Source organism: Tinamus guttatus, unplaced genomic scaffold (assembly GCF_059628265.1).
Source record: "Tinamus guttatus ecotype Peru unplaced genomic scaffold, ASM5962826v1 Tinamus_guttatus_pri_ptg000012l, whole genome shotgun sequence".
Taxonomy (NCBI): domain Eukaryota; kingdom Metazoa; phylum Chordata; class Aves; order Tinamiformes; family Tinamidae; genus Tinamus; species Tinamus guttatus.
The window spans coordinates 611,578-639,535 of NW_028288546.1; the positions used below are offsets into that span (position 1 = coordinate 611,578).

At 36.2% G+C, this 27,958-nt stretch overlaps 1 protein-coding gene across 3 annotated transcripts in view; it reads left to right on the forward strand.

The window, feature by feature from the left end:
* The window catches only part of CSMD3 (CUB and Sushi multiple domains 3), a 574,767-nt gene that overhangs the window by 469,865 nt on the left and 76,944 nt on the right, over positions 1-27,958 (forward strand). For all 3 annotated transcript variants that reach the window (XM_088523156.1, XM_088523167.1, XM_088523178.1), the window contains 11 exons: positions 4,370-4,466; positions 5,410-5,514; positions 10,890-11,008; positions 11,420-11,489; positions 12,978-13,094; positions 15,830-16,039; positions 19,928-20,116; positions 21,295-21,472; positions 22,574-22,719; positions 25,386-25,466; positions 26,897-27,010. In XM_088523156.1, the coding sequence (XP_088379282.1) occupies positions 4,370-4,466; positions 5,410-5,514; positions 10,890-11,008; positions 11,420-11,489; positions 12,978-13,094; positions 15,830-16,039; positions 19,928-20,116; positions 21,295-21,472; positions 22,574-22,719; positions 25,386-25,466; positions 26,897-27,010 (1,426 nt within the window). The remainder of the gene's footprint in view (positions 1-4,369; positions 4,467-5,409; positions 5,515-10,889; positions 11,009-11,419; positions 11,490-12,977; positions 13,095-15,829; positions 16,040-19,927; positions 20,117-21,294; positions 21,473-22,573; positions 22,720-25,385; positions 25,467-26,896; positions 27,011-27,958) is intronic.

Genomic DNA, 27,958 nt, shown 5'->3' on the forward strand with positions numbered 1-27,958 from the left:
TTAACAACTGGCGGCACCACTGGGTTTGGCAACAGGGTTTTGGCTTCTATGACCATGGGATTTTGTTTGATGGCCATCAGCTAGCGGGGAATGATGGGAAGCATCTCAGCAAGAGGGGCACACGTCTCTGCCAAAAGGCTGGCCAACCTGGTTAGGAGGGCTTTAAACTAGACGAGAAGGGAGAAGGGGAGGGTCACACGGATAGGGCGATCAGTACCACGCAGCCAAAATCAGATGGCATTGAGCGGGAGTATGGTAGTGGGGAAGTGAGGATAGGATGTGATTATAGAGGGTCCTCTTTCACCCCTCCTGGGGAACTTACAGGCTCGATTACTTCCCTGAAATGCCTGTACACCAATGCGCGAAGCAGGATGAACTGGAGCTCTGTGTGTGGTCCTAGCGCCATGATCTCATTGGAATCACAGAGACATGGTGCGATAGCTTACATGACCGGAGCGCTGTCATGGAAGGCTATATGCTCTTTAGAAAGGACGGGCTGGGAAGGCGAGGTGGTGGAGTAGCTCTTTATGTGAGAGAGCAACTGGAATGCAGGGAGCTCAGTCTGGGACTGGATGATGAGTGAGTTGAGAGCTTGTGGGTAAGGGTTAAAGGACAGGCTAATGTGGAAGACACTGTGGTGGGTGTCTGCTACAGGCCACCTGACCAGGATGAGGAAATTGATGAGGCCTTCTATAGTCAGCTGGATGTTGCCTCATGGTCACAGGCCCTGGTTCTCATGGGGGATTTCAACTACCCTGACATCAACTGGAAGGACAACACAGCCAGGCACAAACAGTCCTGGAGGTTCCTGCAGTGCGTCGACGATAACTTTTTGACACAGGTTGTGGAGTAACCAACGAGGAGAGTTGGGCTACTGGACCTCGTGCTAACGAATAGAGAGGGAGTTGTAGGAGATGTGAAGGTGGGGGGTAGCCTCAGCTGCAGTGACCATGAGTTGGTGGAGTTCAAGATGCAACGAGGAGGAGGCAGGGCTGTGAGTAGCCTTGCAACAATGGGCTTCAGGAGGGCCAACTTTAACCTTTTCAGAGACTTCCTCGGAAGAAGTCCATGGGCTAGAGCTCTAGAAGGAAGAGGGGCCCAAGAGAACTGGTTAGTTTTCAAGCAGCAGTTCCTCCACGCCTAGCAACACTGTGTGTAAGAAATGTAAGAAGTCGGGCAGAGGGGGCAGGAGACCTGTGTGGATGAGCAAGGAGCTTGTGACAATGCTCAGGCAGAAGAATGTGGAAAAAAGGACAGGCCCCCTGGGAGAAGTACAGGAATGTTGTCAGGGAATGCAGAGATGCGACAAGGAAAGCTAAGGCACGTCTGGAACACAATCTGGCAAGGGATGTTAAAAATAACAAGAAAAACTTCTTCAAATACGTTAACAGCAAAAGGAGGATCAGAGAAAATGTAGGTTTGCTGGTGAACAGGGTGGGTACCCTGGTTACAAAAAAAACACAGAAAAAGCAGAGATGCTGATTGCCTTCTTTGCTTTGGTGTTTACCAAGTCCTTTAGAGCCCCAGGCCCTAGGGACAAGAGAAGAAGCCTGAAGAGAGGAAGTCTTGCCCTGGGTAGAGGAGGATTGGATCAGAGAGCACCTAAGGCAACTCAATACCCACAAATCCATGGGCCCTGGGATGCACCCCAGAGTGCTGCGTGAGCTGGCGGATGTCATGGCTAAGCCGCTCTCCATCTTCTTTGAAAGATCCTGGAGAACAGGTGTGGTGCCGGAGGTCTGGAAAAAAGCCAATGTCACGCCAGTCTTCAAAAAAGTCAAGAAGGAGGACCCAGGCAACTACAGGCCAGTGAGCCTCACCTCCGTCCCCGGAAAAGTGATGGAACGGCTCATACTTGCCGTTGTCTCCAGGCATACGGACGACAAGAAGGTGCTTAAGAGTAGGCAGGATGGATTCACCAAGGGGAAGTCATGCTTGACTAACCTGATAGTCTTCTATGATGAAATGACCAGCTAGATAGATGAGGGGAGAGTGGTGGATATCGTCTATCTCAACTTCACCAAGGCTTTTGACACTGTCCCTCACAACATCCTCCTGGGCAAGCTCTGGAAGTGTGGGATAGATGGGTGGACGATGAGGTGGATTAGGAAGTGGCTGGATGGCAGAGCTCAGAGGGTGGTGATCAGCGGTGCAGAGTCTAGTTGGAGGCCTGTAGCTAGCGGTGTCCCCCAGGGGTCAGTCCTTGGTCCAGTCCTGTTCAATTTATTCATCAATGACCTGAATGAAGGCACAGAGTGCTCCCTCAGCAAGTTTGCTGATAATACCAAACTGGGAGGAGTAGCTGATACCCCAGAGGGCTGCGCTGCCATCCAGAGGGACCTGGACAGACTGAACAACTGGGCAGTGAGAAACCCTGTGAAAGTCAATAAGGCCAAGTGCAAGGTTCTGCACCTGGGGAGGAATAGCCCCCAGACACCAGTACAGGCCGGGAACTGACCTTCTGGAGAGCAGCTCTGCAGAGGAGGTGGGCGTCATGGTGGACGACAAGTTGACCATGAGGCGGGAGTGTGCCCTCGTGGCCAAGAAGGCCTGCGGTGCGTTAGGAAGAGCGTCTCCATCAGGTGGAGGGAGGTGATCCTGCCCCTCTACTCAGCCCTGGTGAGGCCACATCTGGAGTATTGTGTCCACTTCTGTTCTCCACAGTACAAGAGGGATGTGATTCTACTGGAGAGAGCCCAGCGCAGGGCTACAAGGATGATCAGGGGCCTGGAACATCTGCCCTATGAGAAGGGACTGAGGGAGCTGGGCCTGTTCAGCCTGCAGAAGAGAAGGCTGAGAGGAGATCTAATCAGTGTCTATAAGTACCTCAGGGCAGGCAGTGAGAAGGATGGTGCTGGCCTCTTTTCAGTGGTGGCCACTGACAGAACTAGATGTGACGGCCACAAACTGAAACACCGAAAGTTCCACAGGAACTTAAGGAAAAATTTCTTAACAGTGAGGATGACAGAGCACTGGAACAGGCTGCCCAGGGAGGTTGTGGAGTCTCCTTCTCTGGAGATCTTCCAAACCCGCTTTGGATGCAGTCCTGTGCCACGTGCTCTAGGTGACCCTGCGTGTGCAGGGTGGTTGGACTATGTGATCTCTAGAGGTCCCTTCCAACCTTAAGCATTCTTTGATTCTATGATTCTATGACACCAGTACAGATTAGGAGTTGACCTGCTGGCAAGCAGCTTGACAGAAATAGAATTGGGATTCCTGGTTGACAAGAAGTTAACCATGAGTCAGCAATATGCCCTCATGGCCAAGGCAGCCAATGGGATCCTGGCCTGCATCAGGAGGAGTGTTGCCATCAGGTCAAGGGAGGGCATCCTGCCCCTCTACTCAGCTCTTGGGAGGACACAGTTCTAGGTGCAGTTCTGGGCTCCTCAGTACAAGAGGGATGTGGAGCTTCTAAAGAGTGTCCAGAGCAGGGCCACGAATATGATTAAGGGACTGGAGCATCTATATTATGAGGAAATACTAAGTAAACTGGGCCTGTTTAGCCTAGAGAAGATTGAGAGGAGACCTGACCCGTGTGTATAAGTACCTGAGGGGTGAATGTAGGGAGGATAGGGCCAAACTCATCTCTGTGGTGGCCAATGATAGGACAAGGGGTAATGGGTACAAGTTGAAACCCAGGATGTTCCATCTTCATGTAAGGAAGAACTTCCTTACTGAGAGGGTGCCAGAGCCCTTGAACAGGCTGCCCAGAGATGATGTGTGAGAGTCTCCTTCTCTGGAGATCTTCAAAACCTGCCTGGATGTGACCCTGCGCCACGTGCTCTAGGTGTCCCTGCTGGAGCAGGGGCGATTAGACTAGATGATCTCTGGAGGTCCCTTTCAACCATAACCATTCTGTGATTCTGTTATTCTGTGATTCTGTGAAGTGACTTTTTCTCCTCAGGACAAGAGTCAATGATGAAGGTCACCAAATACAGGAGGCTGCTCTTGCTAAAAGGCAGGATTGAACATGGCAAGATAGAAGAAGAAAATTGAATCATACTGTTATAGCTAGGGATAAACTAGTGAGAATCATCAAAAGAATGCATTAATTAATGATCTTGTATCTTGTTTTTCACTCAATGCCCTCCAAATGAGAGAACCATAGGTAATACATAATTATGTCTAAGGCTCATGGAATTTAGAAGTCTGAAATGACTTGTTTTTTTTAAAAAAAAAGTTAGAATGAAATTTTATTCAGTGGTTTATTTTTCATTTTCTTTGAAAACGACAGCAAAACAAACAAACAAACAAAAAAATCCCTCAGCTTTTTGTGACCAAAAACAAGAGAGGCTACAATTTGCAATCTTTCTTTGTGCTGAATAGAGAAAAAGAAACTTCTTTTCTTTACCTCATATTTTCTTCATAGGTGCAAGTGGTGAGTTTTGCTACAGAACACAACTGGGATTCTTTAGACTTTTATGATGGTGCTGACAACAATGCTCCAAGGCTTGGAAGTTATTCAGGTGACTGAGAAGATTTTACAATAAATGTTTCAGAAGTATAAGTCTTCTTTGTAGACGCATAACTCCTTCTAGATTTTTTTTTCTGTGTTTATTTCTCCCATAATTAACAACAGGTAATATCGTAGTAATAGAATGTAGTAGTAGAATTTTAGTAAATAGTCATCTTCCAGTAGATTTTCGTTAAAAAGAGAAAAAGAAAAAAATAACAAGGAGAGGTTTCCAAACTACAGACATGATATCCTGGACATCATCTTTTATTAATGTCAGGATTCACCTTCCTCTGCTCTTATAGCAGAGTCCAGAAACTCAGGCTGCTAAAGCAGATGATTCATGACCTTATGTATGACTAATGGTTGCCTTCTTTATCCATATTTTAGTTAATCACGACAATTCTGTTTGCCTTTTTTTTTAATTCCCTTTACATTCAATTGTGCAGAGTATGACCATTTAAGATTGCTGTCTTGCCCTTCAAAATATCTCATTAGCACTTTGCTGAAATCACAAATACGGAATTGCTTGTATTTCTAGCAATAGTGCTACAGAATATGTTCAAAGCAACTTGATATGTTTGAGTGGAACTTTTAAAGTCAGACCAGATTTATTCTTGCTTTTGATTTATTTCTCCCTTGTTGATGAAAGTAGATGTTATAAATTTACTTAAGACTCTTCTTCCCTTAATGCCTACAATTCATCCATCTGATATTGTGGTACACCGAAAATGTAACAAAATTCTTACAGATACACATATAAACAGATAATTCACAGCATCCAAGATGACAAAATATTGTGGAATTGGTTACATGACTTCTCTTTCTCTCGCACTCTGTCTTACTGTCATTCTTTCTCTTTTTTTCACATATATACCTAATGTGAAATGCACATTTATATGTGTATTTTAGTTTCTGTGCATTTCAGTAATTAATATTTTATTTTCTCTTTCTAGGGACAACCATACCTCCACTTCTCAACAGCACATCAAACAATTTGTACCTAAACTTTCAGTCTGACATTAGTGTTTCAGCTGCTGGGTTTCATCTTGAGTACACAGGTAATGTAGAAATGCCCAATGAACTAAAAGAGCTTTATGTTTGCAGACCGCAAGTGAATTTAAGTGAGATGGAAGATGAATATTAAGTCCTACTGGTAAATATTGTCACTTTAAAGTCATTAGTAAAATCCTCATTTAATTCCAAGCGAGCAAGATCAGGCCTGAAATCTGTATTGGAAGGATTGATAACTTTAGCTCATCTTGGTCTCTAATTTCTTTTTGCTGTCCTTAAAGATTTTCTGAACATGCTGGAGCCAGAATGCTCCAGCATGTTCAGATGCTGATATGTTCAAGTGAAAATCCTAGTGCCAAAATATAGTGAAATATACTTGTATAATCTACAAAATAAGATATTTTAAGCATGCATAAGACATGAAATTAATTACTCTCAAAGAAAATAAGAATGAATAAGCTGAAAGTATTAGTTATTTTTATTTTCTTAACAAACTGAATAATGCTTACATGGTGGTAAGAACATGGCAGGACTCAGTAAATTGAAATAATTTATTATTATTATTATTATTATTACTATTAATAAACTATTAAATTAATAACTAATTAAATTAATAAACTATTATTTTAGTTTCAACAGAAAAGGCTATAATTATAAACATACTTTATTGACAGGAATTCTGACAGTCACTGATACTTTGTTATAGATTTTTTTTCCCCAGCTGTGCAATTCCCTCTGCTTATTTTGGTTCAGGTGTCTGAGCTGCATAATTATTTAATGGTTATTTCTTGTCAGTTTTACAGTGTGCAAATCCCATGCTGTAGTTGTCTGATTAGTCAGCTGAAGAACAAAGCCTTGCAAAATGGCTACATGATCACTAAGCATGCACTATAGCTTAAAGTTTTCCTCCTATTTCCTTGAAATACAGATGTGAAAATACAGAGTGAAAAATGTAGAAAGTTATGAAAAAAAATAAAATTATACTTAACCAATGAAAGTAAAAAGGCATTTGTATATTTCTATATGTCCAAATTAATTGAAGTGTATAGTGGTCCACTTCAAGTGCTACAGATATATATGCATGTGTGTGCATGGGTACGTGTGTGAATGCTTTTTTATTTTTTAAAATATGTAAAAATATGTAAAAATATGTATGTCTCTCCAGCAGCTCCACATCCCTCTTGTACTGTGGAGCCCAGAACTGGACTCCACTGGACTCTTAGTAAATTAAGAGTAGAAACTCCATTTTAATACCAATGTTTCACACACATATTGTGTTTCATCTGAGCCTCTACTGACAGAAATCATCAGAGGTCAGATACATTAAAATCCTACTCTTTGAAGTATCAGTGTGTGATTCTTCACTGAAAATCATATCAGAGTTAAATATTCAAATTAAACAAATGGCGAGTGAGTTAGGGAGAGATATTTTTGTTTAGCTCACAAATTCTAGAAATGTGACCCTCTTTCTAAATTTATTACTTTCTCATCGCAACAAGGATTTTCTTTATGAAGTTTTCATTCTGTTTCATCTCCAGTATCTCTTTTTATCCTTTATTAGTAGGTTTTCATGTTGTCCAGCCTGCTTCATCTTTTTCACTGTTAAGAAATCCAAATGTGCTTTTTCATAAAAACGACAAAAATGGGCTTTGTTTTTTTCATTTAGTGCCAAGTAAATGATGCCTAGATATAAAGGAATTAAGTATTTGTACTCTAAAGCTGAGTAGTGGTCATAACAATAATCCTTTTTGTATCATATTGTCACTTTTATGATGAATTCTTAATTTCATGCTTCATTCATAACATCTAGAGAATGTATTCCAATAAACTTATAATATATGGTATTATATTAGTATAATAAACTCATGTATTCTAATCACCTTAACTAGGAAAAGGTATTTAATCATCTGAAGTACCACAACAAACAGCACCACAAAAAGCTTTGTTAAATAGTTAAATGATATTTGTGTGTTTTAAGCCACTATAGATCTTAAATTTATTCCACATTTTTCTATATGCAATGTTTTACTAATTAGGTAATTAGTAAACTGGAGAGTAATTACTGGTAATTAGTAACTGGAGGGAGTCCAGCACAGGGCCACAAGGATGATCAGGGGCCTGGAACATCTGCCCTATGAGGAGAGACTGAGGGAGCTGGGCCTGTTCAGCCTGGAGAAGAGAAGGCTGAGAGGGGACCTGATCAGTGTCTATATGTACGTCAAGGGCGGCAGTGAGGAGGATGGTGCTGGTCTCTTCTCAGTGATGGCCACCGACAGAACTAGAGGTAATGGCCACAAACTGAAGCACCAAAAGTTCCACAGGAACTTAAGGAAAAATTTCTTAACAGTGAGGGTGGCAGAGCACAGGAACAGGTTGCCCAGAGAGGTTGTGGAGTCTCCTTCTCTGGAGATCTTCAAAGCCAACTTGGATGCAGTCCTGTGCCACGTGCTCTAGGTGACCCTGCGTGTGCAGGGGGATTGGACTAGAGGTCTCTTCCAACCTTAATGATTCTATGATTCTTTCCTATGATTCTAATTGTTTGTGGTATATGAATAATACTTCCTCTGAAGTTGCTTGAATTCCTGTCTGATTGCCTCTTACATAATTTCTATAATATTCAATACCAATTTAAAATTAATAAAGACATGTTTATTCTGCTCATTTTAAAATACACCTTCTGGAAGTTTATGCATTTAAACTGTGTAATTTTAACATAAAAACATAAATAGTAAAAAAAAAAATCCGTAATATTAAGGCAGTGGATTTAAAAATTAAGAAGTTATGTTGTGTTAAGACTTATGTGGCCAAATCTTGTATTATTCAAAATTTCATTTGTAGCTTTCCGTATTTAGAGTTACAGGAACTGCTGGAGAAGAGGGTAATAGCATCAAACTGCTTCTTATTTCTTTTTTTTTTTTTGCTTACGTACAGTTCTGGTTTTTGTTTTGTTTGATTTTAGAAAGTATTTAAAAATGAGAAGATACATAAAAAATGTTTTCTATTAATAGTTATGTTAAAGTCTCTTTTTCCCAATGCAACTGTTTGTTAAATTTTAAAAATCTAAAACATTATATTAAGGCAATATAATGTGATTCAAGGAACTGGTCATGCACTAACAATAGTCAGTAAGAAATAGAATGCAGTTTGTAGATACATTTGATTTCCCTAGAATTACTACTATGGTAATCTGGGAGAAAAAAGTTCTTCCTACTTTTCTAACTAACTCAGCTGCGAAGATCCATATTATGCTTTGGTTTCTTGTAAGTCATTTGACACATTCAAAGTGTATTTTTTGCCAAACACTTGATCAGCTGAGGTGAGAACACAATAGAATGAATATCCATGATATAGTGTGAGCCAAGTTACCAGTTCTGATATTTAAACTACCTCATTTCACTTTGCAGGACGCGGAAAAAAAGGTATATTCACATGCTCATGTGGGAGGGAAATTAAATATCATCTATCCCAACTTTGGAAAGTACTTATGCACCTAGATTCTTTATTGTTGAAAGTATTATAAAAAACTAATCTAAACTTTTTATCCTAAACTTAACTATACCTAGCTCACATTGCGGCAGTAAGGCGAAAAGCCTCTGAGACAAGCTGTGCTTATGATATTGACTTGTGGTAGTCCTCATTTTGAGTTCATTCAACTCTTTTTCACCATCATAATATTCCAGTTTATATTTCAATGATTTCTAGTGATAAGGTATTTTATTTTTAAATTCAATATGATTATGAGACTGGAAATGAGATGAACTGCAAAGGTAGCTGTGACCTTATGTGTTCTACTTCCAGTGCTATTTTTAATTTACAATGAACACTTGAAAGTCATCATTTTTGAAGACAGTGGCACCAATAATTTCATTCATTACTGTCTAAGTGTTATTTTTTGTGTGCTTTTAAATAAACGAAATCCAAAGAATCTGCTACAGAGAATGACGCATAATGTCTCCAATTCATTTTATATGACATGAGTGTTATAAAAATAGAGCTTGCACTGCCTGCAAATTTAGTATATTTTATCACTATTTTTGCCAAAAAGGTCTTAGGGAGAATTAGGGTACAGTAATTTTCTCATCAAAATGTGTAATTAATTGTTAGTAATCAGAATTATGTTTTATAGTGGGGCTTACATTAATTATATTATTTATAATATATATTATATTATTTATTAATATAGTTTTATACAAAATTTTGTATGTTTGAAATGTTTTTATGGAGAGCAATTATTAACTAAAATATCTAATATTTAATTTTGGAATTGCCAGACATTCGAATTAGATTTTTTATGTTTTCACAGTATAATACTATTAGAAATTAGGACTAATGAAAATTGCTGGTAATCTACAAAATATGGTTTATAGAGCATGCATTATAAATCCTTAGATTTCAGCTTTCATATATTATAAAAATGCATCTTTGTAAAAGATTCTTTAAATAGTAGGTTTTATTTAATGAGATTCTTAAATTAAGTGGACAGTTACTTTAGCAAGTTTTCAAACATGCACTACTTAATAATATGGTCATTTAGTAACATTATGGAATTCCACATGTTCCTATTGTCCTACGTAGCTATATATTTAATTGCTTACTAATCCTGGCCTCACAAGTAATCTGGGTGCAGTTCTTACAGCATGTAAGCAGAGTAAGAGGACTGCTTATGCTTAATGTTACGCACAATCTTATGTTCCTGGATCTTCCTATGTAGATGCAGTGAAGATTTTTTTTTTATTTATCCTTCTGATGAGCATGAAAAGAAACATACAGTCTCTTGCCAAACTAATTTCTATCATGCTCAGGAATTAGAAATATCTGGGTTGAAGTTTTATATATACTGTGCTAAAATGGCAGATTAGGTGAGATTTAGATATAAATTTTCTGTTTGCATGTAAAGGAATGAAAAAGCAGAGGTAGACCTGAGAAGAACTCAATGCAGGTGGACAGTCCTACATACTTTGCACTTGTTTTCTTGAGTTTTGTGTTTGGTGGAGTATTGGCCAATGTTCTCCTTCACACTGTGTAACACCCTGAGAAGGGAACGTGCTCCCAGTTTGAATTAGGCAGAGGTTTGGCATGAGACTGAAACTGGAACTACATGAGTCTGAGTCAGAAGACAGAAAAACTATTAAACAAGGCTGCATTGAGATCACAAGTTGCTGGGAAATATTTGCTGCCTCTCCATTTGTTTCTTTCTCCTTCCTTTGCTCAGCAAAGAAAGCTTTCTTCTTTGTTCTAACATAGTATGTAACTTTTTTGTCCACAGACAAACTGCTGGTGCCCAGAAGCTTCCTAAAATATATCAATAGAGTGTGCCCACAGACAATATGCACAGAAGTAATGTGAATGCAAAAACAGATTATATATTCCTTAGATTGTCTAATTCTTTCTTAGATAGTCTAATCTTCCCAATTTTTCACAGCTATAGGTCTGGACTCTTGTCCCGAACCACAGACCCCAAGCAATGGAATCAAAATTGGAGACAGATACATGGTTGGAGATGTGGTGTCTTTCCAGTGTGATCAGGGTTATTCTCTACAGGTGAGCCAGTTTCCAGTTTTAAATGGTGCCTATAGTTCTTTAGCATGATTACATCTGTGACTCTGGAAGCTGTATTCCTGTTTTCCATTCAGTACAGGGTTCCTACTCCTGCTTTAGCATTGCAAGGATAACCAAAGTATTCTGTGTTTGCAGTTCTGACAATGACTATGGAATTTTAGCTCTTAGGCTTAATATAAATAAAGAAAATATAAAAAGCGGTACATAGATCATGTAAATGCATAGATTGCACAAATCACAGAGGTACAATAGAGATGTTATACCTTATTACTTTTTTCATATATATTTTGATTCTATTCTGGATTATCACTAAACATTTTTTATTGAGCTACTAATAACGCAGCATATACTTCATATTTTATTGTATTATTGCTAAATATTGTGTCATTTTAGGGACATTCACACATCACCTGTATGCCTGGACCAGTAAGAAGATGGAATTATCCAATTCCAATATGTCTAGGTATGTTCATCAAACATAAATTTACCTAAATATTTTGGAATGTTCAAGTCAGGTCAACTCAAAAATAAGAGATATATATAGGGGAAGGAGCAGATATATTTGAAAGGACTTACTTAAAGGTGAATATGGCCAGATTAGGCCGAAGATTTTCAGACTATACTAACCCTTATTTTGGCAAAGCTTTTCTGAAGTGCCTAGTCAGAAAAATGAATGAAATAGATTCCAGGCTGAATCTCCTATACAATGTGACCTCCAGAGACCCTTACAAACATAGCTAATTTATTTATAAGTCATTTCCATAGCAGAGTAGTAAATGCTATATAAAATACTAAAATAGAAGGAACATTACATTCTCAGCTCTGAAGATTTCAGTGTAAAACATGTCTACCTATTTAACAACGCATTTCATCTCTCAAACCGTTTAAGTGACTATATTGATATTAACAGAGGAAGCCCTTAGAAGCCTGCTGTAAGTCCAACTGAAACATCTAAAATGCATTCAAACATATTCCTTTTATATGAAGAATAAATGTGAGGGGCATAAAACTCTCTATCTGCATCCTCTTTTGACTGAATAGAAATGACATTAGTGGTGGTGTTTCCTATAATAATAAAAGTTATCTTTATTTGTAATCTGAATGTAGAGAAAACAAGATGCTGCAGATCTCATTAGAGATTTTACACTTTGCTTTTTTTTTTTTTGAGGCACTTACTGTATCTCCATGACTGCCATTAAAAATCCTGCTCTTAATTCAGTGAAGTAAATGCCTCCTGTGAGGTGCTGAGCTCCCTTTGCTTTGCCTTGCCTTTTCTGCATTCCCTCAATTAATAATTGTATTTAAAAGGATATAGCAACTGCCAAATAAATAAATAAGATTTTAAGTTTAAAAAATTTTATTTACCGTAATTACTATCTTGATCTTTTTAAAGATGTTTTCAAATCTAACACTGAAGTGGAATTTACTTACATGAACAACCTCATGCCTGATAAAATAGAAAATAATCTCCCAAAACTGTTTGTGCATATACATGTACGTTTTCTAAGTCTCTTTATTTCCTTTTTAAATCAGGGGAGGATATGAATTCAACATTGTTAAAGACCTCTTGAAATGTTCAGAGAGCACAGTGTTTGAATGTTTAATACTTTATATTGCTTAGATATTCCTTTATAAGCCCATGACTAATTGTGTCAATGTGACTATAACCTGATGGGTACCACTTACCTGATTGCAACAAAGTTTCATGCAGACAGAGTGCAGAATGAACATCTGTTTTATTTTCAGGAGCATGCGTCCCCCAAATGAAAACATTTTTACAGTACTTATTTGTAAATTAGTTTATTACAGATATTTAGTGATCGAAGAATGACTACATATATTTTTCAAATATAAACATTGATATAATTATGGAATTAATTGCAAAATGGTCCCAGATTTCTGGATTAAGTTTTAGCTCCTTTTTATTTCTTTAAAAATATGGTTTTTGCAGCACAATGTGGTGGTGCCATGTCAGACTTCAGTGGAGTGATCCTTAGCCCTGGGTTTCCTGGCAACTATCCCAGCAGTTTGGATTGCACATGGACAATAAGGCTTCCGATTGGCTTTGGTATGTGCTCTTTTGTGGATTATTTTTACTTCTTTTTTAGCTTCAAACACCGAACATAGATTTTAAAATATTGTAAATATTATACCTGGTCAAAATAATTTTAAATCATTTGAAGGGTTTATCAATGCCAGAAATGAAAGACATAGGGGAGAAAAGCCTGCTTTTTATTTAAGACATAGTGCAATTTTCTGATAAAGATAGAATTATTAAATTAGTATTAAGCATGATTTTCTAGCTGAACAGACTTGATTTCTCTCAGCAAGGTTATAAATCCAACAAAAATAAAATATCTTAACCCAAGGCAGTATCTGTTCAGAACAGTATGACTGCAAGGTAGGAAAGAGAAGGCTGAATATTGGTGTAGATAGATGCTCATGTTCCTGAGGGGCTAAACAAGATAGATTTAAGAAAGGACTTTCACTCCAGACTGTGGAGGAAACCCCAGGAACCAGCTGCGTGGAACCTCCACTGATAGGAGGCTGTTGGATGCACAGGTTGGACACCCAGGCAGGACTCAAATCTTTGTATCCTAAAGGCATTTTTAATCTACCAGAACAGTGTCTGTATCTCAGCTGTGATAACTTCATGTAGCTACTGATTGCAAAGTAACTAGGCATTGCTGTCAAAACAGCATAGAAGCATTTTGAACATTGTGTAGGGAGCACCCGCTGGGGCTGCTGTCGCGTCCTCTGCCAGTTACGCAGCTCCTCTATGGATCTTCTGCAGATATTCTCACTACAGATAGAATAAAGATACATGTAACTAAGTTATTTTATCTTTAAGCTTCTTTGCAATTCTGAGGTAAATATCAGAGCATAGAAATGTTCTTTGAGGAACCTCTGAAAGCCTCCCTATCAAGGTCATCAATCTTCCCACTCAAAGTGAAACTGTCAGACACCAGATCAAGTCTACTATGGGTGGCAGGTCCTCTTTAGCAGTGACTCAGCCAGATGCATTTCAGTCCCTTATGGTCACTGTTGTGGGGCAGCTTTTTGACAAAAACATTTAAGCCAGATTCTGAACCATCAGAGACATGCTCTTTTCTTGAAGGATCCCTGATCATTTACTTTAAGAAACAATTATTAACTGTCCCTAAAAATAAGTTTTAATGAGAAAAATGTAGTTCATCTGTACTTCAGTAATTGAAGTTTTCTGTTAACTATTGCATATGCTGAACTTGTAGCCTCTTTGATTTTTCTAAGCTCAACAGACAGGTTACATATAGTCCTAAAACTTGGACTATTTTTATGTCTATAGCCATACTATGTTACCTTTCACATTGATAATTAGCATGTCATTTGATTTTTATGCTTTTTCTTAAGTCTACTGCACTCATTTCTCTGTCATAATTACTTCTATTTTTTCATCTGTACTTTAGGACCTGACAACACACCGGCCACTTGTTGATTTTCTATAAGTTTCTGTGTATACACCATTACAAAATCTTTATTGCAAGCTGCGGTTTTCCCCTTTTTTAAAAAAACTAAAAGACTTCTGGTTCATGTGTAGGAGCATGTGCGCTTGGGTTCCTTCTTTGCATGCTGGTTAAGTGGCATGCTTTTTTAATTATTACAAAATTATTCATGACTTTTCAATAATTAATTTGACATTATACATTTTCCTTTCAGTGTTACGTGAAATCCTGTTTATTATCTTTGCCAGAAGCACCAACAGTGCTCATCATCTTTTTAATGAAAGTGCTCCATTATCATTCCATAGTAGCACTAGTTCACTTGAGACAAATAAAAAAATGTTTAAAGAACATTTTAAACAGAAATGTTTAAAAGAAAATGTTTAAAGAACCCTATATCTTCTCTGCTGATGAACATTTCCTCCTTCTCCTGTCAAGTAATAATTGTAACTCATCATCTGGTTAGAAGAGATAACTTGCTACTAGATAGTAAGCTTCTTTTCCCAAGAAAATAATTTCCTGAGTCAAATAATCAGAAATTTCTGTTGACAAGGATAATATATGCCACAGTGTGAGGGGAATTAAATAAATGTGTGTCTAAGTTCTAGTGAAAGTCATTGATGAATGATGGTTAGGTAACATCATTATTTGAAAGCCTCAAATAATACATATTTATAATTGCATAATCCATATCGTATGTATAATTTGGTTCATTTTCATAGTATTATATATGTATATATATGCATATATGTGTGTATATACGTGTATATATATTCACAATTTGCTTTCTATATGCATGTGTATATATATACATGTGTATTAAAAAATATTCATGTCTAGATATAAACTAATAGATGGCAATTTATGTACCCCCGAAATGCAACTGTCTCTGGGATCGGATGTAGTCACTCAGTCATTGTCTCATTCATGGCACATAAAGCATTTTTCTTTTAGTGGAAAGAAGACTATTGTATGCAGTTGAAAAGAGGAAAGTTTTAATTAAATTGAATATGTTTTACATTCAGCAGTTAAAGTTAGCCAAAATACCAGAAAAATCATTTTTGCCAAAAAATAGCATTTAATTATAAATAACTTGTAGTTCAATGCCTTACATCAAGTGAGTATCTCAGCATTCACATTACTTATCTTGACAGCCTCTTAAAATTATAAGGACAGTGTTTCATATTGAATCCTTCAGACTCTATCTACTCTAGCATAACACATGTTTAATTTTCTGGCATCATTAGCATGTAGTTTATATATACCTTATTTTTCCTTCCTGATATTGATACTGATGTCTTTTTTTTTGTTCAATCTTTTTCAGGTGTCCATTTGCAATTTGTGAATTTTTCAACAGAGACCATACATGATTATTTAGAAGTAAGGAGTGGATCTACAGAAACAAGCACTGTTATTGGGAGACTAAGTGGTCCTCAATTACCTGCCTCTCTGTTCAGCACAACTCATGAAACAAGCTTGTACTTTCACAGCGATTATTCACAGAACAAACAAGGATTTCATATTGTGTACCAGGGTGAGAGATTTTATATTCTTATGTGAGAACAAGGTAGCTCTTAAAGGCTATTTCTTTTTTTCTCCTTCCTGAAAGAAAAACATAAAGTAAAAGTTCTTGTGCATTTCAAAGCAAAGTATTATATGTGGGATTGTACAGAGATGCACGCAATTAAGAAAGGGAAAAATGTATTAATTAGAAATCTAAGTGAACAGGTAATTTCTCATGTTTGAATTTGTTTGGCATGTTGTTTGAGTTGTATGTTTTTACAAAATAAAAATCTCCATTGTTTGATCATTGTAAGAAATCACAATTTTATGTATTGAGTTCTACCAAAGGAAAGATCTAAATATTGTTTTAGAACACTGGATCAGAACAGGCTGTTCCAGAATTATCCCAACCTAGAAATCTCATCCTAGATTATCTCAATCTAGAAATTAATTTCCCCTGAAAGTTCTTTTCCATTCAAGCCAGTTTGCTCCTGCTGAACTGGTGAAGACTGCTAACTCATAGTTCTGTCCATGACATTGCAGATTCATTTCAAAGGAATCAAATCACTATTGTTCACAGGAAAAGCTCAAATGAACATTTTAAACTGTACCTGTTTTCATGATATGAATAGCATCAGAAGGTGATTTTGAGAGATTTTACTTCGTAGCCATCTTCTATTAAACTTACAGCAGTAACAAGTCCAAATTGACTTGAACTCTATAAAACATTCTGGAAATGAATCCCTGTAAAAGTGTGAGCTTTTATAGGAAAAATCAATTTATGACCTAAACTGCCTGGCAAGATGTTATTCAGTTCTTATTTGGGATATTATCTAATTTGTATGGGTAAGGGACATTTACAATCTACTGATAAGAATAGCAGCGAAAGACTTTAAAGAAAAAAGCATATATATAATTGATATTATTAATAATAATAGTGACCGTTTTGGAGATGCTGTTGTTTGTAAGCAAAAAATTCCAAAAAGTTTCTCTCAGTGTTTCTAACCACTTAAGAACCACAACTGGTTCTTACAAAAATATACACCTTATGTGCACTTTTCAAATTCTGTAGGTTTTCTATAGCATGTTTGCCCCAGTTCTATAATAGGAAGGCATGGCTTGGAATAGATCACCAAGATGTGTGAAAGTGACTTATACTCAAACCTTATTTCCTTACTATAACAGTCCATAGTTCATGAAAGAAACTCTTGAGATCCATAGTTGATAATAGAACCTTCTAATTATGAAAATATCAAAAGTAAAATTGCTGTCAGGTTTCTTTTTCCCCTTTCTTAAACAAATGTATATATTTACATAGGTGTATACCTATACATTGTATGTATTTATATATACACTTATTTATTTTAAAGCCTTTTTGTGTTAGACTAATGTTCTTTCTGGCTCAACATGGTGTCTCCTAGTGGCACCAGGAAAATCCATTTAGGAGCAAAGAAGTTAGCTAGCTAGCTAAAAGATAGCTAGCTATTTTCTGTGTTCCATTACTGTTGTACTCTCCTAGCATCCACAGTGGTTGTAGTAGAAATATTAGAGTATACAGCACTTCCCTTCCCTTTTTGCACTCCCTATGTGTACCTGTTCCCTGAATTTGACAAAGCCTTTTTTTTTCAGCCTGCTGTGGCATCAAATTTGTAGAGCACAGTCTACAAAAGTCATATTCCCCTGAGTATTCTACTCTCTAAACTGAAGAGGTCCAAGCTTTTTGTATCTCCTTGCAAAGCAGCTGCTTCTATCCCTTGTTCACTTTAGTGATCAAGTCCGCTATCTTTCTTGTGATTCAGAGACCAGAAAAGTACACAGTACTCACAATGCTGGCACACTAAAGTTTTATATAACAGCGAAATTACACCTATTATATTGATTTCAATATTTATTTTCCGATCACACCCAAAGCTTTTTTTTTTTTTTGCCTTTTTGACTGCTTTCGCATATTGCATCGGTTTCAGAAAAGTTGAACTAATGACTCTGAAATCTCTTTCCTGAAGCTCCAGGGAAGAACTGTCTTCTGTGTTCAGCCATGCAAAGACATGGATGATTTATGCAAGGGATTAAATTTTATTTATCTATGTTGAAGCTCATCTGGCAGCTTTTTGCAGACGTAATTTTGTGAGGTCCTCTTGGAATTCCTCACTGACAGCATTTTACTGCCCATAAAAGCTTAGCACCATCTTCAGACTTGGAAATTACACTACTTAATCTCTTACTCAGGTTACTAATGAAGATTTTGAACAAGACTGTTCAGTAACAATCCATTGAGAAACCTGCTGATGTCTATCCTTCTCTTTAACCAACTTTAATTCCTTTAAAGAACTTTTTTGCCAGTTCTGTGGCAGCTCTGATTTTTAATATCCTTTCTGTGCAACCTTGTCAAAAAACATTTTGAAAGTGTATTGTGTCCATTGGATTGCCTTTGTACCTTTATAAAACAACAGAAGTTAGTGATGAAGGATTCCCTATGATAGACCTCTCCTATCTCTTGCCCAAGACACCATGTTTATCCATATGCTCAGTAATATTATTCTCTATTATACACTCTACCATATTTCCAGTAAATGAAGTCTGACTCACTGATCTGTAATTTCAAGTATCCCTTCTAAAACTCTTATTATAGGTGATATTTACATTGACAAACAACTAACCCTCTAAAATGATAGGATATACACCTTAGTTCAGAAGTTCTGGATGAATGCTGTCTGCTCATGGTCTTTTGCCTTTTTTTTTGCTATTTTTTTGCTATTAGACTAAATATATTTAGCTTTTATATTTGCAGCTTTTTCTAATCTTAACATTTCCTATTCACTCTATTTTTCTGTGTTATGGGGTTGTAGTTAGTAATACATTTGTATTGCTAGAACTTTATTTTCCACTAATAAGTAGTCAGTTGTACTTTTTTTTTCCTTTTTTTTTTTTTAGTAATATCTTTCTGATATAAAACTTCATACAATTCTTTACACATAGTGTTGCTGCCCACCTGGAAATCCTACCCTATCGTTCTTGTTAAAGTCACCCAGCAGTACTGCAGCCCTGGCACCACTGGTCTGTGAGATGCTTTTCACATCAGAGTGATTGACTGGCGTTCTAGTTTCCACGTATTATATTTTAGACATTGTTGTAGAAATGCTTAATTTTTCCCGTATTTTCCATCAGTCCACTTGCATTGCAGGTGATCTGATTGGCTTCCCTGTTCAATGCAAAACTGCTATTTGTCTCCCTGCTGCTTTTTTTGGGGAGATAAAATGACATGTAGTCTCATCGCTTTCATGGCTCCACGTCAGCTTTTCTGAAGAAAAACTTCTCATATGAGTTTTTCCCCCTGCGTCTAGTTGAAGGACTCCTCTTCAACCTTTTCAGTTTGTAGTGCTTGGCTCAATTTTAATGAAGGTGTATTGCACTCGGAAGCAATTTGCAGTCCTAAAAAGCTAATCAGAGGCTTACATTCTTGAAGACCTATGAAAACAAGGAGTCTATTCTCTTTCTACTCTCTTTTCTCCTGTAATGGAGAATGCTGTGCTTATATGCTATAGTAACTAAAATTAAAAGATAAATTTAAGAAGCTGGTTTTATTTTTGTCTTCAAAGTGACTCTGTTCCAAAAGTCTTTAGGCTGTATTTTTTTTTCTGTGTCTGTATACTTTCAAAGTATGAGAGACATAAGTCTATGTAAACTTTTATAATGATTCCTCTATGAAATTTGGAATCCTAAAATATTTTTAAGGATATTTCCAGAATTGCTACTGAAATATTTTGCTATGCTTCGCTGGTATAGGATCAATAACTTTGATTGCCACTGTACTGGAACTTAAGAGATATATAATGTCTGTGAAATTCTTACTTACTCTTTTTTTCTTAATATAATCAAAATTTGTATTTTACTGATGTTATTTTTCTATTATTTATTTCAGCATATCAGCTACAAAGCTGTCCTGATCCTCGGCCATTTCGTAATGGTTTTGTTATTGGGAATGACTTTACTGTGGGACAAACTGTTTCATTTGAGTGTTTTCCTGGATATACCTTAATTGGAAATTCAGCTCTGACTTGTCTTCATGGCATCAGCCGTAACTGGAATCATCCTCTGCCTAGATGTGAAGGTATGTACTGAGTGACCAGAAGAACCCTTCATTATCTGTAACTCCTCTGAAAAACAGAAAGTAATGTAGTCTTTGCATAGGAGGTATGCAATTTTGCTTCTGTTTTTTTTTTTTTTTTTTTTATGGAGAAGCTAAAATTTTCATGGAAGTTTCATGGAAGTATAAAGTCCCCAAACACTGAGATCAGAGAGTAAATATATTTCTAGAAGATTTTAACTTCTGAAATATCAATCTGAAATTCTGGAATATGGAGCCGCTTTTTTGATCAAGGTAGTGCTATGGAGTAAAAGCTCTGCACTGAGTCAGGAAAAATGGATTCAGCACTTGATTTTCCCAACTCAGGTCACTTATCTTCTATCAGTTGAAAAAAACACATCAAAGATGGCATTAAATATAACTATACTACAGTTTAGTATACTAAACTGTATACAGAAACCACTGAAGTAATTTCTACATGTTTTAATATTTAAGAAAGGTATTATTATATATATTGTTATTTTACATATTTTAAAATATTTGACTAGGATGGTAAAAAAAAAGGATACATACTTTCATTCAACATGCATTTGAAACATCTGTAGAGAAAATCACAGAGTATGAATTAGTGGTTTGCCTGAAATGCACAGAAATCAATGTCCAAAACCTTTATGTTGAGTCTTGCACTGGATGAGCTTTAAAATTACCACACTTCAATAATTTCAGAAAGAAAGTCTCTATCTATTAGTATTTCTCTTGGGAAATGTATCTCTCTCCTCTCACCTCATAGTTCTGGTTGGCTACCTGCTTGTGACAATAATGACAACAAACTTACTTACTTTTTGTTGCTAATTTGGAGATGGCCTTTAAACAAAGTGTGTTACTGCCTGCACTTGTGCAGTCGCTGAGTTAACCCAATGTCTAAATATTACTTTAGATGCATTTCAGATAGTCTTTATACTATTAGAATTACTCTTAAAATCAAAGCAAAGCAAAACAAAACAAAACAATTTGAGCTATTTGTCAGAAGTGGACTTCCAACTGCAAAAACTCAGTAAAATTTTCATTTTCCAAGCAGTGATGGTGTTTGACACAATCTAGTTACAGTGCAGTGAATGCGTTTTAAAGTACAGATTTCAGGCAGTCTAAGAAGAGTGCAAAAAGCATTTAATGCTTTTGAAAACTAATGTCTTTTTTTATAGCTCTCTGTGGAGGAAATATAACTGCAATGAATGGCACCATATATTCTCCAGGATACCCTGATGAGTATCCAAACTTTCAAGACTGCTTCTGGCTTGTAAGAGTACCACCTGGAAATGGAATCTACATCAATTTCACAGTTCTCCAAACAGAGCCAATATATGATTTCATAACTGTCTGGTAAGAAAACACTATTGGCATTTATTTAATCTTCTTGTGACACTATGTAACAAAATAGGGATTAGAAAGAATATCTTTGCAATTTCTCCCTTGACATTTGTTGTTTTGTCTGGTGACAATGAGTGATTTGCAGTATTCCCTCTTTCGCAATGCATTATTCTCTAGTTTTCACTGGATGTGAAGTTGCCTAACCATTGTTTTAAGCATTTGAAAACAATAATAGCATGTCTTACCAGTTTATTAATCAAGAAAAGTACAATGAGATAAGACATACTGTCAGCAGTGAAAAGTAACTACACTTAAAAAAACAGTGAAAATAAATAGTTGCATTATGATGTCCTTCAATATCAATAAAAGGAATCCAGCAACATTTTCTTCATGCAGCTTCTTTAATTGTGAAGCTAGATAAAAAATTCTACCAGTTGAGACTTTCTGAGAGTAAAATCCTTAAAAATAAGAATTATAGGTGAATTCGGTTTTCACGAGTAGAGTTTCAAGCAGATTCTTTAATAGGTTTCAAGTAGAATCTTGTGCTAAGTAGAGAATATACATTTTTATTTTTAGTAAAGCCACTATTCAGCCAACATCTTTTAAAATATAGTGGTATTCATGTATCATTTTTTCTAGTAATAACCAAATCCAAAAGCTAGCGAAAATGAACTGTTTTAAGTTTAATTCTTCTTAATATCCGAGGAAGGTTCATGACAATATGAGGAAGCAGTATCACAAACCCAACCATAATGAAGTCACTACAGTTTTTTTAGGAAAAAAATAGATTACTTCCAAAAGGTGGCAAAATGGAGAATTTGGTATTCTAATAATTTTTGATGTCTCTGTAAACAACTAATCCTTATACTTCAGTTTACTACTGTATTTCAGAAGAGTTGCTGCCCTTAATCTATTTTATCTGATTTTAGATGACTTAAGATTTCAGAGTAACCTAGAGAAAGTTGGCTACTTTGAATAAAAAACACATGCCATTTGGACAAATACATAATCCCTCTTCTCTTCATTTCTTTCATTCTTCTCATTTTCTTCAATATTCCTATTTTTTATATAAATTTTACATAGTTTATCTTTGTTAATATTTGTTTTCCTTAGGGACGGACCAGACCAAACTTCTCCTCAGATTGGACAATTCAGTGGCAACACTGCATTAGAATCAGTCTACAGCACTTCCAATCAGGTTCTGATCAAATTCCACAGTGACTTTACTACCAGTGGCTTCTTTGTACTTAGTTATCACGGTGCGTGACAAATAATTTTTTTCACTGTCTGTATTGATTAATGTTGGAATAAAACTTAGAAAAAAAATCTTAATTACTTTTTAATTGCTATCATTAGTATGAATGACCAACATTAGAGTAATGTGAATGTTTGGAAGACTAACATGAGTGACCAAATCAGACTAATTTCTTAACCACATTAAACTTACTCAAGCAAAAGAAGGAACATTTTCATAGGATTCTACATAATAAAGAGGACCTTGTTATTCCAGGGTCGTATCTCCTCGCTCCTTACAACATTTCTAAAGTTCCGTGTAATCTAAATACTTTTTTGTGACATTCAGCTTCTGTGAGGTATTGAAATAAATATTATGAAGAAAGTGCTCTTCTTCCAGAGTCAAAATATTAGTGAACTGTTTTATAGTTATTATTAACTGATGTTAAATTAAATCTTTTTGAAAGTGATATTGGAGACCAAGTATCCAATTTATTTTGAGTGATGTTAAGTACTGACACACTACAGAATGGTTGAGGTTGGAAATGACTTCTGGAGACCATGTAGTTCCAACCTCCCTGGCTCAGGTCACTTAGAGGACATTTTGCAGTTATTCCTAGGCCAAGAATCTCTTCCATTCCTATTATTACAGTGAAACAAATTCAACAGCAAGAGTGCACTTAGGTACTCAGGCAATATAGATAACAGTCTATTTTCTGGATCCTGATCAGATTTTTGGACTAGAGTTCTACTTTTAAACTGAATAAAACCAAGGTGCACACAGAAAAAAAAATAGGAGAATTAGACAAAATTTGCTAGAAATAGCAACAACAACAAAACTAATGTCCACAATGAAGAAACAGCAGCAATAACTTCCAATTTGCTTATGAAGTATTGATTCCTGTAGGACCAAGCAGGAGTTTTCAGAATTTCAGTTCCAGACCTGGTTATCTAAGTTCCATGTTGCAGTGTGTGAAGAATCAACAGAATCTTTGCCTTTATCAATATATGTGGCTATATTTACCTGTATCTATACATGACTATTAGTTAGCTAGGAATATTTTGCTGTTTTGTCTAAGAAAAGTTCTAAGGAAAGTAACAAGTCAATAGGACACTACTAAAACATCTTAGAAGAATTTGTATCTGAAGCATAATAACTAGCTTCTAATTTGTTAATTTCAGAGGAATTAGTTCTCTTTGGTCTTATCTAGAGATATTTGATCTACATCACATTCAAAATACTTCTGTCCATAAGGGATTATACTTAGTGGACTGTTTTGTCTTTGTTGCTGTTTGAAAGTAGGGGTGGAGGGGGCGGGAAGGAGATATCAAATACACCTGAGTCTGGTGGTATCTGATTCAGTAACAGTCCATCAGCGGTAGGTCCAGTCACCTACCAAACAAATAGTCGAGTTCACAAACAGCATGATTTACTCAAATGCAACATTTACAAAGCAGATTTCAGATGTCACTACAGGAAATTTTCTGCGACAGCGTGGGATTTTTCGCTAGCTCTGGCGTGCAAATGTGCAATCATCACTCACCCCAGAAGATGGGAGAGGGCTCTCAGTCTCGAGTCTCCTCAGGCGGCACGCCAGTCCAAGGGGAGGAAAGGGGGATCAGGCCGTTGACTGACCCAAGAGTTACGATGGAATCTTCCCTCCACCTTTTCATCCTTAGTTCACCTTTTATACTTTTCTTTACATTCAGGTGGAGCTTGAGTGACTAGAGTCATACTTATTATTGTTATTGATTGATGAAAAAGTTTCTTGCTTTCATTTAAAGGTACAGTCAATCGAAAATCTAGAGCGCATGCTCAGGGAGGAGTGGTTGTTCCTTGGGGGTGGTTATCTTTTGAGATGGAGGTGTGTTTTGACATTATAATGAGCTTATAATGAGCAAAGTTCAAGCAAAGTTCATCCAAAAGGAGTGATTTGCCACCTTTGCTGGCTCAGCCTATATCTCCCATTAGACAGCCACTGTGCAGCTTATCAGCAGCCCAGCGCAGGGAGTGCAACAGAGTTTGGCCGCGGTGTCTTCACTCCGCTCCATCCTCTGTTACTCCCCTTTGCAGCTGCAAGGAGGGCAGGTTGTGCTGCCCAGGGAACCGTGGAGGAGCAGAGTCCGTGCGCACCAGCCATCCTGGAAGTGGCAACTGTGTATCACCCCAAGCGAGCTTCTGTAATGCCAAAACTACTGCTAGGCCCTAGTTTTCCTAGTTTTCTCTAAGTTTCTCTTTTCAAGCAATTCTTCCACAGTCTTTTAACACTTATCTTTTTTATAAGTGGTGTCAAGAGGGGAAGAGTTCAGGAGTAGAAATATATCAAGGATAGCTTTTGTAAATAAGGAAAGTAATTGCATAAATAAAAAAATAATAAAATAAAAAAATCAAACAACTCTTGCACTTGAATGTTAACCTCAGTAAGAAAATTTGCAACTATTTCTAAGACTTGCTAGGTTATTTATGCAGGGAGTGTTGACTTCAAAATTACATAGGTATTTAAGAAGGTGAATTCACCTTCCACTTTCTCATTTTTATTACTGATACTGTTTTCTTTCTTTTTTATTCTGTTAAAATTCTAAAATAATTGCTTATTTTTATCTTGTTACCTTGTTAACTCAGTTACATTCCTGTGCCTCTACTAATCATGGAAGTATGGGGATATTAACTGTGCTATCTTCCTTTTAATAGCCTACCAACTTCGGGTCTGCCAACCTCCAGCAAATATACCAAATGCTGAAATTTTGACTGAAGATGATGAATTTGAAATAGGTAATGTGAGAAAAAATGAAAGCAATAGCCGTGACTGCCATGAACAGAAATTTATTATTTTTCAAAATGTAAATCATGCCTAGAATTTGTTATATCTAGATTTGAAAATATACTGTCATCTCCCTCAATTCTTCCTCACTATAGAGTAATAGCTGTTTCAGCTATTACATTTAAGTATCTCAGTAACTTCTTTCCAATTAAGTGCATTTTAAAATAAATTTTCTATAATGCTTTTATATTGAAATCTAAGAATATTTGAATACATGAATACATTTAATACACATAATAATATAACAAATTAAACATTTGGAATTGTTTTTTCTCAGAAGCATCAATGAAATATTATCAAAATATCCCTAGTTAGAGTTTTTAAAATAAATTTATTTTTTGATTAGAAAAAAATTGTTGGTGATGGTATGTATTGTATCTCAAATATGGTTTTGTGAGATGAGGAGTAACAACAAATTGAGGAGAATCCAAGGAGGGGATGACATTCTAACTTTAAAAGATGTGTTAACAACATGAATTAGCCACCTATCCTTCAATATTGAAATATTGTCCTTCTGTTTGCCTCACTGTGTCTCTGTGTAAGATGGGATGTTTGACTCCTTCTCTGGAGATCTTCAAAACCTGCTTGGATGCAGTCCTGTGCCACGTGCTCTAGGTGTCTCTGCGTATGCAGGGGGGTTGGACTAGATGATCTCTAGAGGTCCCTTCCAACCCTAAGCATTCTATGATTCTATGATTCTATGACTGCATGTTTCTGCTTACATTATGGCAAAAAAGAAAATTCTTAAGTTTCATCTATTTGTTAATAATTGGTGGCAAAAAAAAGTATCACCTATATACTTTTTTCTGTTCTTTCATCTATATTTTTGTCTTTAACTAAGCTTGTGAGAACTTCTGAGTTACAAGCATTTTTACTTTGTACATTTACATTTTTACTATAAAAACTATATGAATACTTTATTAAGAAAAAAAACAAAAACAAACAAAAACAAGCAAACACAGTTTCTTATTCTGATCATGCCAAATTCGTTTATCATTAATTAAATGTATTTCTTATGTTTTTTTTTTTTCCTATAAGACTGTAGGAATTACTTAATTTTTCTTGTCTTTTAGTTTGGTTCCACAATGATTATCCAATATCACTTAAAGCTTTATGGGCACCAGCTTGTCTGGCATCAGTCAGAGCCAGACATATTATCCAGCTAACATTGTGGTGGAAAACAGTGATAGATGCAGAATAGTGTGTGTGACAAAGCTCATTTACCACAACATTTGCTTAAACTAATCTGTCTAAGTTGTTTATGCCAGAGGTCATTTTGTCCATTATGTATGTCAGCAAGGAACTTCATTAATCAATAATGTTTTCAAAGTTAGAAGTCCTAGATAATTGCTGCTTAATGGTATCCTTTTTTATCAAACAGGAGACATAATAAGGTACCAGTGTCAACCAGGCTTTACATTGGTTGGTAATGAGATTCTGACCTGTCGACTAGGAGAAAGACTTCAGATGGACGGAGCACCACCTACCTGTCAAGGTTTGTCCTCTTCTTTTTCAGAGCTGAAAACTACCCTTCACTTCCTCTTTACAAAAAATGGCACAGTTAAACTATCATTTTCTCTACAATGTATCAGTAGGGTAATTCATATGAAGATTTTAAAAATTCATTATAACATAGCTTATATTTAGTTGAATGAGATCATGAAATTATTATGGGTTTAAAGTGCAATTTCAATGTTTTATATTTTTATTCACTGTATGCTAAAGAATGATGTTTTTATGTACGTACATGCACGTGTCTTTATATTTTCTATCTTTCTTGCAAACTCTGAGTAAATATGTCAATAGTTCATTGTTAAGGTTAAAACAAGGTTACAGTTTTGACAACCACCAACATCTCACAGTTTAAACAAGTTCTTATTAAGCTGAGATGTGGTGTGTTGCCAGAGTAGAAATTTGTCATACCTTTTGAAAAAAATGTGAGAGGTTTTATGTAGTACTGACTAGGGAATGGAGGAAAACTTTCAAAGCTTTATATCAAAAATTGGAATCTCAATTAAATGTGATGACACGTATCTGTGGTTTCTGGCTATTTCATCCAAGTATTGAGAGAGAGAAATAAGGACATGTGGTTATAAGTATTTAGGACAAAGAGACAAAAATCCAGCCTCAGAAAAGTATAATCTCTATAAATTACAAACATTCTTGATCCAGCTATTTGTTATGCTATTCTTTTATGATCCATCTGCTCTTACAATTAATATTATACATTATTACAATGTTAATATTATACTACTTTCTCAAATCAGTTAATAATAAATACAATTGCTTACATTTTATTAAATGAAAAATGCCAATGTCTGGGTTTATTGTCTATCTCATGATCAAAGTTTTATTAACTAGTAGTACTAAGTAATTATGAATGAATCCACTGCATTTACAATTTTTTTTTACAGTTTCTTAATAATTTTAAAAATTTCAGAGT